The sequence below is a fragment of the Platalea leucorodia genome, assembly GCF_965183815.1.
Source record: "Platalea leucorodia genome assembly, chromosome: 7".
Taxonomy (NCBI): Eukaryota; Metazoa; Chordata; class Aves; order Pelecaniformes; family Threskiornithidae; genus Platalea; species Platalea leucorodia.
Genome location: NC_138829.1, coordinates 19,351,254 through 19,371,510, shown reverse-complemented (window position 1 = coordinate 19,371,510; position 20,257 = coordinate 19,351,254). Strand labels below are relative to the sequence as shown.

At 35.9% G+C, this 20,257-nt stretch overlaps 1 protein-coding gene across 2 annotated transcripts in view; it reads right to left on the bottom strand.

Annotated features, from left to right (window-relative positions):
- The window catches only part of TTC7B (tetratricopeptide repeat domain 7B), a 145,470-nt gene that overhangs the window by 57,648 nt on the left and 67,565 nt on the right, over window positions 1–20,257 (bottom strand). For both annotated transcript variants that reach the window (XM_082317035.1, XM_082317036.1), the window contains 6 exons: window positions 19,045–19,128; window positions 17,714–17,818; window positions 16,317–16,434; window positions 16,064–16,121; window positions 12,134–12,206; window positions 10,667–10,827 (listed from right to left, as the gene is read on the bottom strand). In XM_082317035.1, coding sequence (XP_082173161.1) covers window positions 10,667–10,827; window positions 12,134–12,206; window positions 16,064–16,121; window positions 16,317–16,434; window positions 17,714–17,818; window positions 19,045–19,128 — 599 coding nt within the window. The remainder of the gene's footprint in view (window positions 1–10,666; window positions 10,828–12,133; window positions 12,207–16,063; window positions 16,122–16,316; window positions 16,435–17,713; window positions 17,819–19,044; window positions 19,129–20,257) is intronic.

Genomic DNA, 20,257 nt, shown 5'->3' with positions numbered 1-20,257 from the left:
GAAATTTCAAACTGGAGCAGCTGCAGAGAAAGGCTGCAAGGGTGATCAGCTGACTGGAGACTGCAGAATATGAAAAATACTTCATTTAGTCAGTCTAGCAAAAAAAGGCTAAGAAGAAGTACAAATTTTATCTATAAATACAGACGAGCCAAGCACCATGAAGGGAAAAGAACAATTTATCTAGAGGATAACGTTTCCACAAAAATGAGTATATATAAAGGCCATACAGACTATTAAAACATTAAGGGTGGACCTAATCTTAGGTCTCAAGATTACAAATGAAATTGTAGAAAAGACTGTTTCCTCACAGTTTGTTTTGGATAGACTGCAGAAGATGTGGAGCAAATAACCTAACTGTTCTTAAAATACAGATGATAAGTTCATGCAAAGTATTACGGATAGGACAACTGTAATAACGGAGCCTTGTGACTTCCGAGGTTCTTGCTAGTGCTCTGTTTCCTAATCAGTACAAACTAATCCATTAAATCATGTTCTGAAGCTTTCCCTACCAGCCAGCTAGTGTAACTTGTAGCATAGTCAAGAACTTGTGAATCTCCAAAATAAAATCGCTGTCTTAATTATGCCTCCTTCTTCTCAGCCAGCCTGTTTCACTTTTTGAAATACAATACCCAGATGCTACAACGACCAGTTCCCTTCCACAGCAACACTCTTATAATGTGAGGAGATCAAGAGGAGTTCATTTGTCTGATACTGGCTTAAGTTATTAAGGATATTTCTATTCTGTAGAATGAAGCAAAAATTCAAAGTAGCGAAGACCGAGCTCTGCTATGAGACAAGTAACACTGTTAGTATTGAGAACTCTTCTTTCAGTGAACAGGTATTGCTCACCTCGGGTGTCATTTTAAAACCAGCTGCTTTGCTTTTGGGATCAAGTAAACAATTTTTGCAAGTTGCTGTGCACTGTATGAGCGCACCAGCTTGGATCAGCCATAGCTGGGTATCTGTTTTCCACACACTACTGCATGGAAGAGACCTGCAGAGAGAAGAGACCTTTTGTTCTCCAACTCTTTCTTCAAATCTGGCAATATGACATGCTATCTATCATTCCTCCACCAGATCTGCCTGCTAGAGCAGTGTCACTCAATGCAGTGGTCATCAGGAATCTCCCTAAAGTCCCTCAGACTAAGAAACCTTCTACAGCAAACTTTTAATTCCACTAGACTACTACTTCTGAAGAGTCCATATCCCCCTATCCTGATCAAAAATGAACAGAATGCTCTGTATTCAGTTAGGATTGAGAGTAAACTTCATTCTTATTCTCTTATTATATAAAATATTTACATTGTTCAGGGCTTGAAGAATGTAAGGAAGAGCTGTGCATAAACACTGAAGGTACGTGCTTTGAAAAATATTAGTCCCTCAGCGTAACACAGCAAAAGCCTTGCTGAGAACCCTTCATGGACTCTTCTATATGCAGTGAGGTCAAGCTAAGCATACCCTTCACAACAGTGAACAGCCATCCCCCCTGAAGAAGCTAAAATTTAAAAGGATATATCAAATCCACTTGTTTCCAATGCAGGATTAAAAATGCAACTACCTTTGGCTTATGTTTAACCTACTTTGAGTAAACTTAGTAAGTTTTAAGAGAACCTTTTTAAATAATTTAACAGTTTGCATTTCTAACTTCAGCTAACAGTATTTTTACATTATTATCAATTATTAAAAGCTGGTAGGAAAGTAATTAATATACTGGGAGTCCCATAAACATGGTAACAACCAACAAACAAGCCACACAGAAAGCGTCAAACAATAGCTTGGTCTCCCTGACAAACACATTATTTTCTACAATAGCTTAAATATAAGAATAAACTTTATATATAATCAGCTCTGATTGATAGATAACCTGTTACTTATTAGAGCATAAAAGACAGACAACAAATACCAGTTCTGTGTAGAGTTATATAATATTTCATTTTGGTTTCACATTTAAGTGCCCATTTGATATAACCCACAACTTCAAATACTGGAATGCTAGGAAAATTCAAAAGAAGTTCTTCTGGTTTTAAACCTCGTCACTACGTTAAAAAAAAAAAAAAAAAATCAATAAACACCACAGAAAAACCTCACCAAGTCTAAATGTATGACTTGTGAAATCTTAGACTAACTAGTTTGACAATGATCCTGTATTTAAAAAAAAAAAAAAAAAAAAAAAAAATCACAAAAAGGGTGATGCAGATATATGAACACTATAGAAAGATATTAAAGTCTGAAAATAAACTTTTTTTTTTAACAGACAACGTAGGCTTTTTTTCATACAATCTGGATTTAAGGGAAAAAACTAACTACATTGATGTAAAACATTCATATGCATACTTCATCCAGTTGCATCTCATTTCTGTAACAAACTGTCATAGTGTCAATTGCTTGTGTAAACTAAATCATGTTAACTGAGGGACTCCACAGAGTAATTAAAGTGGGAAAGCAGTATGCAGAATGCATAAAATTAAGTTTGAACAAATATTATTCAATATTGACGATTTGAAAGAATCTAAATCTATTCACCTTTCCTAAATAAAGTGCTAGCCAGTCACTTCTTGCACTCAACAATTACAAATATAGGAAAAACTTCTGACGACTGCTACAGGAAACATAAAAGAAATGATGAAGTAGGAGGAAGTCAAACCTTAGCAAATTCAGTTTCTCTTAGTCTGTACATACTATCAGGAAGCACCTTTGTGACAGTCTTGTAATTGCTCATAAATAAATGGTTTAGAAAAAAAAAAGGTTAAAATTAAAAGAAAATCTTATCGTTCCCAGCGTTTACTTCATTCACAGTCCAGAATTTGACAACAGTTTACGCTCTGCAAGTTTGTAGCTTCTTTTAAAAGGAGGAGGTAGGGCTGACTGCTTTAAGACCCTCCACTTGGGGATTCCACTTGAATCCAACAGGACTCTAATTTATGTGTAATATACTCTCCTAATGAAAAGATCCTTATATAACAGCACAGTAGGAAACTTTCCAAACAATTTGTTCAGCAGCACGGCTTAATAGCTCTCAAGCTGGATTTCTAAAAAGAAAACCCAGCATATAGCTGTAGGAACAAATACAGACTTAACACTCTAATGTGGAAACGTATCATAGAAATAACTGAACAGAAGCAAAGAAGAATGCCAGCAAACAGGTAATTGAATATAAGCCCCCAATGAAGCAATTATGCTCAAAATAATTAACACAGTCCTTTCCATGGACATGATGCAGGTGATTCCCTGTATAAAGCGGTGATAAATGATACTGAAATATTTTGTGCAGTTCTTGTTTACATGTGATGAAAACTGGCTACAGTTCAACAGTGCAACAGATAACTGAAAGGCTAGAGAATGTGCCCTACTGTTAGCAAGTACAGTGACTTTCTTATCAGAAAGGACATTTGGAGGTGACCCAATTACAGAAGCTACCATCAGAATATGAAGTCACCAGTATTACAGAGTGCTTAGTAAAGAATGATATAAAAACCACTGGCTGGAAACCAATAAGGGATCAATTCACATTAAGAACAAAAATAACAGTCTAAAGGAAGAGTGCAGCTGAAACACTGAAACAAACTACCACATGCTCTAATGGTTTCACCAGTTTTTGACGTGTTCTTATCAAGATCAGATGTCCTCTGGAAGGCATGCTTCAGCTAAACCTATATTAATAGAAAAACTAAAGCAAATTTAGCAACTTCTAATATATAGAAGGTCAGGCGCTTTAAAAATTGATCCTCTTTGCTTCAAACTCTATTAATTTGAGTATCCAGTTTTGACAGCTGTCCCTTTAATGCTTGCTGTAAAAAGCTTACAGCTTCACATTAGTCAACTCCAAAACATCTGCATGATCATCAAAACACAAAATGACACAACTGCAAAAATTTAACATACAGGGAGAATGTCAACATGAAACTAGACAGAATATGAAATACGTGTAGTTTTATAAAGAATTTACTTACACATTCAGTGATTTTAGGTGCATCACTTCTATCACGATGATAATCAAAGTACAGAAAGAAATTCATAGAGGTGTCTGCTGCAATTGCAAAGGGAACCTTTGCACAGTCAGTCTACTCCATTTTGAGTATTCAAGGAAAGTTTTAACATCAGGAAAGATATAAATATAAATCGTTCATTACAAAACATGAAAAATCATCATTTGTAGGTGCCTTGAAATAACATTTTGCATGACTGAACAAATTAATCTTATTTCCTGGAGATTTCTTTTGAATTTCTGTGACCTTGCTACCCAATCAATTTCTCTTGCATTATCCTTAAGCCAGTTTCCTCTTTCCCAATTAATTACATCTGCTTCTCATTTTTGTTCAAAGTGTCAACAGTCAGGAATGAGTCTCAATTACCCAAGCTGCATTTGCAAGCTAACAAGACACAATTAATGAGAAGAGATTACCAAACACAACTATCAGCAATGTCTACTTAGTTATTTCTTTCAGCTGCTTCTATCAATCTGGTTCCTTCAGGAAATCCAACTGACTGAATCACTGGATGCCCAACACCAGCAACAGGAGGTCAAGCAGCCAAATCTAGTTTTTGTAAAAACTTCAAAAAAAATCATTTAACTTAATTTAAAAAGTCTCCTAAACTGTTTCTCAAGCAATCACCAAACATACCCAAAAGATGTGAAACCTGTTCCAAGTGATTCAGGAAAAGTAATAGATTTCTATAATGCCAATATTAATCATAAGGGTAATCTCCTCCAACTTTGGTTGTACAGATCCCCAGTAGTTGGAAGCCCACATACATATAGAAACATAGATGAAGTGAAAATAGGCAGTTCAGATTGCTATTTGAAGCCTGACTCTCAAACAAGCAAAAGATGCAACAAAAACAGCCCTCAAGCCCCAAAATAACACAATTTTGTGGAAACAATGAATAGGTATCCTTGGTGTGCATTGGATAGCCTCCGCTGCACCCTTTGGAATATTATTCCCCATATACTTGTTCACAAAGCAGTAGCATTGCTTCTTCGCAAGGACAAGCAGCAGTCAGTCCTGTGACTTTTGGTGAAGTTTATGTATACTGTATTCCATCTTATGAACTCAAATGTCCTTAAGAAAACGTTAATCTGTAAACTATAATGAAGATAGTTTCTGACTAAAGCCAGAACAAATTAGTTATACTTGAAAACTTTTTGTTTTCCTGCCTTGAACACCCTGTGGCAGCCAGCTCACGACCCAAACTGGGACTCCTTCAATCAAGTTTCAAAGACGACACTACAGCCTAGCAAATATAATTCAGGGATAAGCCCCTGAGGCCAATGGCCAATTTGTTATATAAAGTAATATCTACCTATCAACAATGTCTTTTTTAATGGACCATTCTGTAAAAGCACATAACAACCACCAAGGGGGGCGGGGATTGGGAAGACAAGCCCAGCATGAAAAGAAAAAAATACAAGCAACTGATACTGTCTTTCATGACTTACAGAAAAATCATTCCTGAGAACAAATTCATTTAACTCCCAAGACAGGATCAAAAATGAATGGATTTGAAAAAGGCTGTTGTCAAATGTTGACAAGAATGTATACACCAACCTGAAAGATATGATTTTGGCAAGCCTAGCAGATCACTACTTCTTGTCCAATCTTATATTACCACCCTTTCCTCAAATAATTCCCAGTGCTCTATTTATCAAGGAAAAAGAAAAATTGCAAGTTTAACCAGCACCACGCACTGTAGTGCAACTACAACCAACCTTGGGAAAAGAGAACAGTACAGTCTATTCCCTTTAATTGATAAATACACCCCTGTCCCACAAAACATCGGTGTACGTATCATCATCCACTGCATGCACCAACCAGCTCTTCTGTTATGCCCATCCAGACAACTCCCAGAAGGAAACAAGTTTGTTAATCAATGAACTGAGAGGGATGTTAAAAGGCTCTGCGATTCTGGGAAACCTAATGTAGCTCAAAAGAGCCCTTGAGGGTCAGGAAGTAAAGGATTTAATAGTTTTCAGAGGAGTGACATATTGGCCTGATGCTTCTGTGAAATATGCTTGGAAGAAAAAAAAAAATTCCATCACACTTCAACAAATGTAAATGTTTAAACTGTGAACTTAGCCTTCAGTTGTCTTCAAACCTGTTACCATATGCCTTTCCTTTTTGAGTATACTTAACATTAAAATAACATGCTTGCACTCCTCAAATAACCCATCTGCTGTTCCCTACTTCTGCTACTTTAAAAGCTCATCAGCTGCTATCCATTGGAGTTTGATTTTCAGCATAAAATTGGCAATTAATAGTTATTATTTATTTTGCCTAATTACACTAATTTTAGGCACTATACTCATCTTTAAGTGCTCCAACACTTGAAATAACAAGGGAACCCCAAACAGCTAAGATTAAGAAAACAATATCACAAGTATTTCATTAAGAAACCTAACTCTGTCTCCCTTGACTGAGAATCTACTTTTGACTAACCACGCAGTAGAAATAGACAGAAGTGTTTCAAGATTTCATATAATTCAAAAGACCACTATGATATAGATTCGTCATAACAAGCAGATAAAAAGACAGGAGAGAGTCATGGAAAGGAATTTGTAAATAAGGCTCCTCAGGTAATTCCACATATACTGTACTATATACATTGCAGAAGATATACAAGCCCAATATGAACAAATGCAACACAGCCACTGTTACCTTGCATCACCTTGAATACACCTTCAGACTGTAATGCGCACCTCTGGGACTGCTTATACATTCAGAGTAGGCAATCATTGGATTAAAATAAATAAAATTCAATAAAAACCCAAGCAGCTAAGACCTCAAGCCTCCCTCATAGTTAAGTACTCTAGTAATTTAGGATATATTGTGGCTCCTTCCTGCCTACTGTCTTTGCATTCAGGGCAGCATGTCCCAGCTTCTGTTTCAAGAGGGGAAATGGATTATCTCACCCAGTCTCCCACATAGTTTGATGGTTAGGACTCTGAGCTGCACCAGCTATGGGTTCAAATCCTGTCAAGCTGGAGAAGAACTGAACTTCACATTTCTACTACAGGGACAAATTGTCTAATGAAAGGTGGGGAAAAAACAGTGTAACTTTAGATGAATTCAAATGCAGTAGGACCTGACTGAGATTAACTATTCAGATTTTTTGGAGCTGGCACCTTACTCCCACCGATCTCACGAGAGCAGGGTATTCATAATCTTTTCAGTAATCTTAATCTGTTCAGTAATCTTTTGTCTGGAGATCTTTTTGTCCCCGGATCAAAGCACTCTCAGATTTCTGGATGCTTCAGAGGTTAGCTAGCATTTAAAAGTAGATTGATTGTATTGCTCTGAAAAACACAGGTAACTTGTTTATAAGTACAGTGGTTACAACCTGGAATTTTAAACTTACAAAAAGTTTGAAATGATAGTGCTATAGATATTCAGCAAATATGTTGCATTTTGATTCTTTCTGGAAAATATTACTACATACCTATTTCACTTTTAGAGGTTTCTTAGATTTTCACCAATAGTTTTTCTTATATCCTTTAAGGTCTCAGAGCAGACTGCATATTTATGCTGCCGGTATAATGAGCAAAGGAAGAACAATCAACTCTATTCAAAGAAAAAGCTCTACCTTGCTGCTAACAGCACAATATGATATTTACTCATTCCTTCCACTCCTTTAGATTAGCCAAGATGACTTTGGCTCTGAGGAATTTCTTTCTACTTACTGACTTAGAGGTGCATGGGGCAAAGTCATTATCTGATTGGCCATGTTTGTTCAGCAACTTTCTAGCTTTAGAGTGCAGGAAGGTTAACGCTAATTTAAGATACAAAGGTATGCTTGCTATACGCCTCAAATATGGAACATGAATTCTAGGAACGCATCAAATTTTCAACGGTTAGAAACTGACAGGCAACATATTTACTAATTGACTACAACAGAAGAGTGCTGGAAAGTATCCACTTCTCAGCATGACTCACAGTGTATTCTATGAGTTCCTTGCAACCTCTGGCATTTTACAAAGATGTAGTACTACAAACTTCTGAAAATTTAGATTCTTTTCAAAGAAAAGCAAAACAAAAAGAACATACAGCTGTGAACAGGGCAGGACAGCAGTCAGTGCAGCAATGCAATTACAGCATACAGACATATGCAGATAAGAATAACAATAAAAGAAATAAGAAATAATATAAATCACAAGCCCAACGTTTTACTTCAATATTTTCCAAGTACAAAGATTTATGATGCTGCAAAGCTACCAAAGTACCATTTTGCATAAAGCTCAGGTAATGGATTCACTCTAACAGAAACACAGAGAATATCAAGAAAAGTCTTGTACTATTTATCTTACTGGGATTACAGACATAACTGAAAGATAAAAGATAAAACATGACGATATTTGAAGTGTTTACAAAAGCCAATAAAATACCATAGGCAAATAATCAAATATTTCAGTATATTAAAAATTAGCAAGACTTAGAGGAACACAAGAGGATCTCTTCCCAGTATGCTAGGAAGTACTGTGAGATTGTGTGGTTTACAGAAGTTGCAGAATAAGAAAATAGAATCAACAATACACTAAGCATTTGTGTTTTATATATACGCACATACATGTTGTCAACCATTTCAAGAGCACCAGATACAGTGTGCAAGAACAGATTGTAAACTTGAGATTTTGCTGATAAATCCTTGCAAAAATAACCCAGTTACATGAAGGAATCAATCCACATTTAAATTATTGAACAGATGCGTGTGTCTTGCTGTCAGTACCAATTGCAGAGAGCACACAAGGAACCTCAATCATATCCTTGACTTCTCTGGGAACCAGATGTAACCTGACAGCACTAAAAACAAGACTCTAAAAGACTGTCTGGATGCACCTATAGCTGCGTTCCACCTTGGATTCTTCAACAACTGTTGCCACATCTGATGGCGATTCCTACTGCTGAGATATTCCTCTCAAATTCCCTGATCTGTACCTGTTAGTTTGTAACATAGTACACAGTATCACCACGCTGTTTGTATTATACAACAGGACTAACAATTTAGAACCCCCATTATGACCCATATGATTAATATACATACATACCTACATTAATAGAAAGGATCAGTACTTTTTAAAACAACTCAGGCAACATGTTTAACCACAAGATGCAATTATAAACAAGTATGGAAAGGCCATAAACCATATTTGAAAAACCCATAAATACCTTTTGAATGCTCACAAGAGTAATTTTAAACATTTTACTGAATGATCCTTTGTTCTCTTATTACAATAGGGAGAACTGCAGTTTCAGAAATACTTCTTCTAGACTATTAATATTCTGATATATAGCAGCTTCTTCTTTGTCATTTACATTGCCACTAAGTGGCAGAAGATGAACCAAGAACAGACAGAAGATCATGGTGCTTTGAACATATTTGTTTTTAACAACAACAGCGTATAAAATTAGGTAGCTGATACTTCAATTGCTTCTGACTTACTGCCAGGTCCCTCAGACCTGAGGAAAGCACAGACAGGTTTGGGAGAGGAGCTGCAAGATAGTTCTGAAATCATGAAGCAGGTGTGGAAGCCCCTAATAAGAAGAGAGACAAGTTCTACGTGTGTGGGTAAACTAGGAAGTGAGAAACAGCAAAAGGCCACAAAAGCCATCGCTTAGAACTGGCTGCGAGCCACAGGAGTTCTGAGGAGAGGTGGTATCAGCAGAGGCCCTGGTCAGACTGATGAGGAAAAAGGCAAGAGTACTTTATATAGACAGCCAAAGAGAGGCATGAAACATCAAGGAACAGGAAGGAAAAACACTACAATCCCTATTTTCAAGCTAATAATTCTTAAAGAAATAATATTTTTCTGGTATGTTGATATAGTAACAACTTATGATACAGCCTAGTCATTTAAAAGTTAAGGCTGAGATACTTCAAAAAATTGTCTAAATAAGCATTTAGGATATTTGTAATACTATGGATTACAACCTTAGTGACTGTTGGTAAAGCATCAGAACAGAATGTTGGAAGTTAATGGAAGCTGTCCCTGAGATATTTCACTGTGAAGCATTTCATTAGATTTTCATAAGAAAATAAACAAAAAAAAAACCCTTACAAAAGTACAAAATCCAAATGTATTTTAAGATGTACTTAACATGAAGAATAAACACAAAGAATGATTTCTTTCTTAAACAACAAGAGAACATCTACCAAATGTGCTTCTTCCCTGTTCACTTGTGCAGTTTTCCATCAGCCAACTTCAGATGACTGGTTATTACACAGGCGAAAGAGGAGATTCTCTGTTATGGTGTATTTTACAGAATAGATTGCATACGATATGCATAGTTATCTGCAGGATGGGATAAATCTATCCTAGCTAATAGTAAAGGCCAGGTCATCCTTCTTAGAATATTGCATTAAAACAGCAGACAGCAAAAATACTCTAAAGCATGCAACAGGGAGAACTTATCTAAACAAAAAGTCTGTAGAAAAAGACAAAATAAGATCAACTACTCAGCTCTAGTCTCCCTTCTAAAACCAAATCCTTAATCACTATTTAACAAGCCTTTAATAAAAAGCAGACTTGCATTAAATGGACAGGGGGCAACACTGTTGGAAAAAAAAAACCCCAGACCAATCTTCAAATCCACCCCCCTCTTGAAATGAATGAGATGAGAATCATGAAAAATAAATATGAGAGAAAGAGTAGAACGCAAACATGACATTCACTCACATAAAATTTTCTGGATATTCACTCAAGGCCATATCAATGATATTCAAAGCATCATGATAGTGTTTCTGGGCTGATAGCAAGAGTGCAAGGAGATGAAGAGAGTTGGCATCATCTCCTTGTAGCTGTAGAGCCTGACGAACATAACCCAAAGCTTCTGGTATCTGATTAAAAAAAAAAAGAGGCAGAAAAAGACAGCACCACTATTAGAAGTATTACCTATTACTTGATTGCACATCCATAAAATTTTCAAAATATTCACCTGGATACCATGTAGAATTCTATAGACTCCTGTAAGACACTACTCAGAAGTTTAAAATGGACCTGGTACTCTACAGTGAACAGTAAAAATTAAATAATATATTAGCCCTGGAAAATAAGATACAAGTTTTACTAAAATAGTTCCCTTCAGTCCTTTAAAATATTCACTTACTATTCTTTTTCAGGTATTGATTGTATTTCTATATGATTTTGAAAATACTTTAATTGTAATACATTAACTAAAATGTACAGCTAGACTGCAACAGTAACTTTTCTTCACATGGACTTTCATGATCTCCTCAGCTGCATGTGCTTTTGCTCAAAGTACGTACACTAAGTGTTAAACCCAGGAAATTTAAATAAGCAACATGACAAGTTTGGAATTCAGAAGTACAGAGCCATAGCCTGCTACTGAAATATATTTTGTGCTATTAAAGTGACAATCCATTCCACTTTAATGTGACATAGTCCAATGTCTCTGGTACTCATTAGTAATGAAAAGTAGTCACCTAGAGTATGTAAACTACTGTGCTCAAAACAACTTCCTAAAATAAACATGACACAGGAAAAGGCTTACCATGACATATACAAAGCAGCTCCACATTATCCAAATTCATGTGATATATGGTGGAATCCTAAATCCCTTAAACATAACAGCTGTACAAGTTGGACTGAGCTCTGATTTCTTTTATAGCTTTAAAATATTTTCCAGATTTCTTAAACACATTTTTGTAATTTTGTTCACAATAACCAAACCTCCTACAAGCATTCAGAAAAGGCACGGATCTTAGCAGATACTCAAGATTTAAGCACTGCAAAATCATTAAAGATTAGATTTAAGGGTCCCACTCTCCAGATAACCAGTCTGAGCAGAGATTACATGTAATAAGTAAAACCAGGGTGAAAACTGACTTTTTTTCTTCTCTCTCCATCCAGAAACATAAATGCTGAAACAAATAAATTGAATGACTTATGTCCTATTTCTAATCCTAGAGCTGGAAATATTGTGGCAGAACTCTGGAGAAGTGTACAAGACTGAAGGTGTTCAGAGAGACTATTTCAGGGGGGTGGGGGGTGTCCATAGATATGCATATATGCACAAAGAAAACCAGGTTTCTATTGAAGAAATCTTCATCTGTATCCATCAACAGATACAAATTCTAATCTTTGTACGACAGTGTGAGGCTACACTTTTAAAACACAACTAACCTGTCTGGATATGGCAAGCTGCAGTGCCAAGTAAAATGCTGCCAGATGATCTGTTGGAGACAAACTGTGAGCCCTTAAAAACAAAGAAACAAAACAAAAAAACAGTGAATTTTTCTCCAGTTAATACAGGCTAGACATACACACATATGCATGTATATTCATGTACCCATATTCAGAGCGCTTCACTACACATATGCTCATATTTTGATATACATGGTTTCATTCCAGTGACTTTTCTGTCACTTTTAATAGAAAATAATTATGTTATATGTAATAGAAATTATGTTATTTTTAATAGAAATTATGTAATTTCAGTATAAATCTTAAAAATGAGCAATACAAAATGATTCTTCAATTAAAATACACTCCTAAACAAACACTAAATGTAATTATCTAAAAGGAAAAAAAAAAAAAAAAATCCCCCAAACCAACATGCATTCAAAGACAAGAGTTATGTCATCTGCACAAGACGTACCCAAGCAATCGCACCGACCCTGACGAGGATGGTTCTGAAGCACAGAACTCAAAGAGGAAGAGTAGCAGCAAAGTAGATCAGAGTTTTGTTCATTCTTCAGACTCCCAAAGTTTAAGGACATTTTCAGTCCAGCATACTAAGCCTCCTAGGAAGCCAGTTACTTCTTGGCTTTGAGTTGCTTTGAGATTAAGTTAGCAGAGCACCATGGTATGTAGCAATGTAAAAGAAATCTAGGCCAGACAGATTCTTTATCATAGCATTACAGTAAAAGGCAGCATAAGATCTGACTCATCATGAACCTCTGTCTTCTCAAGTCCAAAGAGACAGCTCCATTAGTTTAGCAACTACACCCAACACATATCAAAGTAGTTTAAGTTATTAGGAGACAGTTTCATATTTTGTTAAATTCATCTCTAAATTGGAGATTTGAGTCAAATATAAAGCCTAACAGGGCCCAGGACCAGTCCTTTTTTAAATTTAAGTTCACAAATTAAGCAAGACTAAGTAAGAACAAGACATTTTAACTTAGAGAGTACTTGTTCAGTCGCCCAAGCTTCAGCTAGTGAAAGAATAAAGCTGTTACTATCTATCAACCATTTGGTGAGTTCTGTGAAACGTCAATTCACACCAATCACAGGAAAAGCACTGAAAGTCTTCCAAAAAAAAAAAAAAAAAAAAGTTAGTGAAACAAACACCCCCTCAGCACTGTGCAAAGATGGCAACAAGCACCTTCTCAAATGGCCACTATCAGAAACTGGTAGCCTTGAAATCTGGCATAGGCAAGGGTCCAAAACATAACTGTATTTCTTCAGGACCTCTATTTCTTCAGGAATTGGTCCTCTAGGTAAGTGATTAAAAAGCTCACAAAAAACAAACAAACAAACAAACAAACAAAAAAACTTGGGACATCAAGTACTGAGTCCAGTACAGCTGCTTGTTTTATAAACTGTGCAGGAAATGAATGGAGAATTTCAACTTCCACCTCCTGGAAAACATTTATTTTTAAGATGTGGGAAGAGAAAGTAGGCATGACTCTGGTATGCTGAGCATAGCACACGCTCTGTGGTAACAAATTTTTGGTAACATCCTATACTTATGTTATCAACACAAGGAACCAGCAACATTATCAACCACATTGAAGTATATCTCCAGTACAGCTGATCTATCAGGTGTGAGTCTCTCTATGAACACAAGTGAGGAAACTTGTTAATATGCAGAACAATCACCTTTCAAAACATACTTTTTCCTTTCTCTTAGAAGGTAGCTATGGGATTTCTGACATGCAGAAACTCTGTTTGGTTTGAGGGCCAAACCATTCTATTCAAGATTCTATGAGGAGTCCAAGCTACTCATATCAGCAATATTAGCAATTCACTAGAGTTTTCAAAACATATACCTGCACATTACTAAAACCTCCGAAAAATACTTTAATTAAAAGTCTACGTACAAGTTCATTCTGAGAAAGGCCAGCAGAAAGAATGAACATATAACTTAACATCAACACCCTGGAACACGCACTTAAAAATACAAAACATTGTTTCTAGCCCAAAGCATCAGAAAGATGCATAGAAATCAGATGCAATTAATCCTCATGATCCCAAGACTTTCTGTGTACAAATTTATATTCTGCTAGTTAGTACAAATATTTCAAAGCTCCATATCACTACAAAACTGAAGTTCCACTCAACCTATATAGCTAAAGGACATCTGTAATGGTTCACTGAAGAGATGCTAGATATGTTTTCAGATTTCAGCTGGTACTAGTCGCTGCTAGGAAGTCTTCAAAACTGAACAGTTAAGAAGGTATGAAGAGGCTTATTGTTCAGCTGTAGAGAATGAAACAGAAAAGTTCCTGGGTGAAAGATGACATAACACAACCAAGCAACAATATTTGAATAGAGAGTGTGAAAGGGAAATTTCACAGTGATAAGAAGCTGAATATCGTTTGAAAAATAGTTCTCCTAACCTACTGTGTATTGCTTATTCCCTTTTAACTCAAAATACTTATTCTTTTTCTGGAGCAACCTAACAAAATATTACCACAATAAGCAGTACGCTACCTATAAAAGCATCCTCATATTTACAGGTGGTCAAAATGCTGCACAACCTCAAACCTCAGAAAATGGAAATTTTCCAGACAGATCGATAGCAGGGAACGACTCTCAGAATTTTGGGAATCGCTATACTAAACTGGAGAGTAGAGGTAGCAGGCACTGAACTGGAATGGATTAGCTTCAGGCTATGGTTCATTTCATCCCTTGCTGTTTCAAAGAAACAGCAGAAGAAAGCAAATCACCGTTAGAAACTCAAGTAGTGAAGGGGTAGAAATGGCAAGAAATGGTTAGCACAGTATTTCTGAAACACTGATGGTTAAGTCAGTGGTAAGAGGGATAAGTGAGGAACTGAGGTATAAACCAGGAGGTATAAAGTTCAGTTTCAACATGAAGAAAGAATGCTGAAGTAATAAAAACTATTAAAACCATTAAGGACAAAGGAAAAGCAAAGATATATATTTGCATACAGAGGAATAGTTAAGACAGAAAAAGGAAGGACCAATACATACCAGCCTCACTTTAAAGTTACCTGCAAAACACTTTTTCAACCCTATCCCCTCAGATACAAAATCACCAACAAAAATCCCAGACTTTGCATTCACATTAATGCACAAATCAGTTTCCCTTCAGGGAAAATTTAGGCCTATCTCACCGAAGTAGGGTTTCCAAGGGTATATAAACATAAAAAGAGACGTGTTTAGATGTTGCAGCACTTCTGCCAGCTTTGCCATCAAGATTTGTTTCTTCTATAATTAGGGTAGAGATGTTTTCATTCACCTGTTTATTGTCATGTCATTTGCAGAGTCAAACCCTTGAGAATGAACTACTGTCATCCCCAGCAGAGCTACTTCTGTGTAAGGCACTTGGAAGACGGGGCATTTGTGCTGTCACCGCCTATGCTGTTAAATCTTCAGATAGAATTCCGCCCCCCCCCCAGCTTACTACCTTACTATCTGCTTTTCACCCCTCATCCACAGCAGCAGGGCCTCAATTATTGCTCTGCCTCTACAGAGATAATTGCAAAAGCCTGCTATATAATCTGATCAGCGACCAACTCTTCTAGAAACACTATCACATTGAACCATGACTTGAAACCTTGCATTGTATCATTTTCTCTTCTAGATCAGAACAGAATACTCCTTTGAGCAAATATTTTATACTAGAGAGCCACACAAATGTCTTTAAAATGAAATAAAAGGAAATCCTTAGAAATCAATTTAGATATTTCTGACAGAAAATTATGAAGTAAATGCTAAAGAAATACATTCTGTACTCATGAAGGGAGACTCCCAGAGGTGAAATCCTCATTACACAATCTTTTAGAAGTCCCTCTTTTTAGCACATAATAAAGCTTTTCACTACATACAGCAGAAAGAAATGAAAAGATTAACACCCACTCACCTCTGAAATGCAAGAAGAGCTTTTCTCTGCAAGACCTCTTGCATTCCTCGCAATGATGCTGAAAAGGATATATTTAATCAGTGATATGCAAGATCAAGAGATTTCATTCCACATGCTCATTGAAGAAGTTTTAATACATTGACTGAAAAAAAATGGTTGCACACAGATTTAATTTTAAGTCTAGCATTCGGCTAGGTATCCTTTTTTAAGCAACATGGGAATTTCCAAATGTAAATGTTTATTCTTATCTTACCATCAGTAGCCTGCAGACTGTAAGTCAATCCCAGTGCCAAGTAGCCTTTTGCTTTGAACTCTGATGTTTTGTCCCCAAGATCAACAACGGTTTTGGCAAATCTTTCAGCTTCTTCCAACTGAAAAGATTATAAAACATCCATGTAAGTCTAAAACTAGCTAAAGCTTACATTATAATAAGAAGAACGCAGAGCATGTGTATTATGCATGCTGAGTCTGTTGAAATCTCAGCCATGATTGCTTTTAAGGACGATTTTGTTTTTCATTAGACTTAGTTTTCCTGCTAAATACTGAGTAAAGAACACAGATTGAAACTGAAGCACCCATTGCTATGCTTGAGAGAAACTCTGGCACATAACACACAGATCATTCTGAACTTACTGTGGTTTTGTCATTTTTTTTTTTTAAATAAAAAAGGCATTTCTGGCCCATATATGCCATCTACCATTTTTGCATTTCATAAATAGAGTTCTTGCCCCATGCAGAACTCTGCATCACATACAGTATTGCTGAATGTATGTGAACTCATAAATAGAGAAACATCTAAAAGATGAGGGTTTAACTGCACACCCATGCTAGCACACTATGTAACAATCTAGAAAGAAAAAAATAACATTTGAATCCATTCCAATAAATGTAAATGCTAAGTACAGTAACCTACTCCATATGGAGTCAATCCATAGGGAACAATTTACAGAACTAGGATCTATGTTAATTATTAAGACTGCATTTTTGTCAAACTCAGCAAGTCGTGTTTCTGCTACTGCATTATTTTCTCAATTTCTGATTGTGACCGTTCCCTCCTCTTTTCCTCCTTTTTTAAATCATAGAATCATTAAGGCTCATTTTTCTAAAAATTACACGTGTTTCTTGAAAACCACACAATGTTCTTTGATCACCTTAATGTGATCAGATACACCAATTTCAAGGTTATCTAAAATACAACTGCAGTAACATTTTTTAAAAAGACACTGTCCCTACTAGGAGTTCATAAATCCAGCTGTCTGCAAACATGGTATCACCAGAAGAGTCTCTTGAGAGTAAGAGATTTGTCTCATTATCTTCCCAAAGAAGTTATTTTCCTCTTGCACAGAAGAAACAGCAGTCTAAGTTGCATTTTTAATCTCTGTATGCCAACGTTTCAATTTCTAATACAGTTTTAGCTGTGTCTTAGATCAGTATGAAGATATGCTACCTTGATAAACATAACCGTTGCTGTCAAATATTTTAAATTAGCCATGCAGAGATACACGTGTGCATATATGTATCTGTGCTGTATTTTCAGAGATGACCAAGTGCATGTAGTCACTGTGCAAAAGTATTTGGTACATCACTAAACCAAGATTTTGTTGCATTTTAGCACAGTTCTTGCTAAAAAGACAGAGTGGCAAAGCTTACCCAGTGCAGAGATCCCATACAGAGCTTTGCAGCAAGGAGCGGAATAGTTGCATCATCTGGTTTCAAACGTATACATTCCTTCAAGACTTTAACAGCTCGAGCAGACTGTTAAAAACATTTTCCATTGAAATTACTAAATGCAGAAATATGTTTCACAGATAGAAGATTCCTATTTCCATCATTTACTTTTTTTTTCCCATGTGAAGGAGACATTACTAAACATTTTGTTGACAATTTGTCACAACTCCTTATGCAAGTGAAACACAAGACTTTAGGCACTGCTGTTGTTATTTAACCCCTGTGAACTATCATTAAGTGTCCCCAGTAAAACATTTGTCCAGAATGTAATTCCAGTGGTACATGATTCAGAAAAAAGTTTTGAGATGCATTTAAAACTTTGCTAGGCCTGTAAGCTCACAACATTTGAGCCAGGCGAATGAAAGAGCAGGAACAGGGCAGAGTCTTCAGAACAAGCAGCGGTTTCGTGCTCTTTGGGAGTTACAACAGCACTTAGGAATAGCTCTGATATATGATTGTATAAGAGTGGTATTGCTCCTCATTTGCCTCCATGCAATCACAGTTTAGAAGATAACTCTAAGTAAACAGAGAATAGGCAGAAGAATCAAGCCCCTTTAGAACGAATGTGCATCTAAAAATATTTTCTAAAGAAAACACAAATCTTTCCTTTCCCCCATATTGAAGATAAGCAAATTATCTCCATTGAGAATGATCTTTTAGAAAATTAGTATTATTTACATTACGTAAAGAATGTGCTTTATTTTCTGTAACATGACAGGGAAAAGCAAAAGGAACCAAAAATAGAAGATTGCATCTGATAACATAAGTTCCTACGTTATATAAAATTTAAAAAAAATCCAACTCACTTTAATTGCACAGAATACAGTCTCAAAGACAATAATATTAAGAAAGGCACAATCAGAAATTCCCCCCCACCCCCCAAAAGCAAGACCATCATGAATCAGCATTAATTTCTACCTAAGCGTAAAATTTGCTCATCAAAACAGCACTTAAACAAGGTTGTTACTGGATAATATGATCTGGTATGATTCACTACTTTATATTCAATTAGCTTAGCTTAATCTTGTTGGCAAGATAGTTCTTATCATCACCTTTCAGACTTCGTAAGTTAGAAAGTATTGAAATAACATTCTTTGTACAGCACTAGGCATAAATTCAGGAGTACAGTGTACTTAGCTGATTTAAAGATTAGAATTATTTTCAAAAACATTACCGATTAAAATTATGGAAGCACCAAAAGTTGATATCAACAGCCATCAATACAAGAATTACATCAAAAAATTAAGACTTACTTTTCCTGCTGCCATCAAGGACAACGCAAATTGATACCAGAGATGGAACTCTTCAAACGCAAACTTCATGGCTCTTTCTAAACACTAATTTTGGGGGGAAAATTGTTATTTAAGGGCACATTCTTCAATTAGTAAGAAGATATACTAGTATAAAAATTTCTTATAGACTCATACCTAAAATACATGAAGTTAAAAATTCAAATCATTCAAATAAGCTAAATGAAAACAGCTGCCAGATTCTATAAGGAAAAAAAGAATTGAACAGAAAATTGATTTCCCATTTATTATGTTTGTTTAAATACTCCTGCTGGTACTGTCCAATTTAGTCTGAAGGAAGGAATGATAAGTATCAGCTTACTAAAGGTATCAGCTGCAAAAGGTAGCAGATAAGTCTTAAGTGAAAAGGAAAATTGTACACACACTCTTCTTAAATTGTGAACGCTTAACAAGCAATGGCACCCCAAGTACTTATCAGTACCACTTAAAAGGGGGGGGAGAGGAAAAGGTTCACCTGACAGTATTATTTCTATTTTTAAGAATTTTGACTTCACACTCAATATTCTGCTGAGATTTTCAACTTAATAACTGAATGCCAAAAGGAAATTCATTATTTACTGAGATTTAAATATATTAAATTAGCATTATATGCTAATTTTGAAGGTTTCATATCTAATATTGTCAATAAGAATTATTTCATTTTGCTATGCTCACTTTTACTACTCGGTCCAACTCCGGAGACTCGAAAGGTGCAATACTTTCCTGGATTAAACTGATTTAGCAATTAACTTTCTAGTCTGCAGAGTCCAGATACATGAAGCAGCTTTTTTGCTCTGATAGCTATAATGTATATGCTAAACTGTAATACCATTAACTATTTTTCACATTCAAACTCAGCCTTAACATTACAGAAAGCACAGCCAGGTGTGTAGCGTGTTCCCACACTTGTAACAGAACCTGAAGCAAAGAACAGCACTGAGGATGAAACAAAACAAATACAAGAAGTGAATTATTTGCTAAATGTAAGTAATGTATGCTAGAATTTTTCCTACTACACAGTGTCCAGTATCAAGACTATTACTAAATAGCAACCGACTTAACTAATTGAAAACACATTCAGCACAATCACTCCCTTGAAAGGCAGAAATGCAACTGTTGATATTGCCTTGTAAATAATCACAAATCACTCTACGGACAGGTAATGTTGAACGCATTA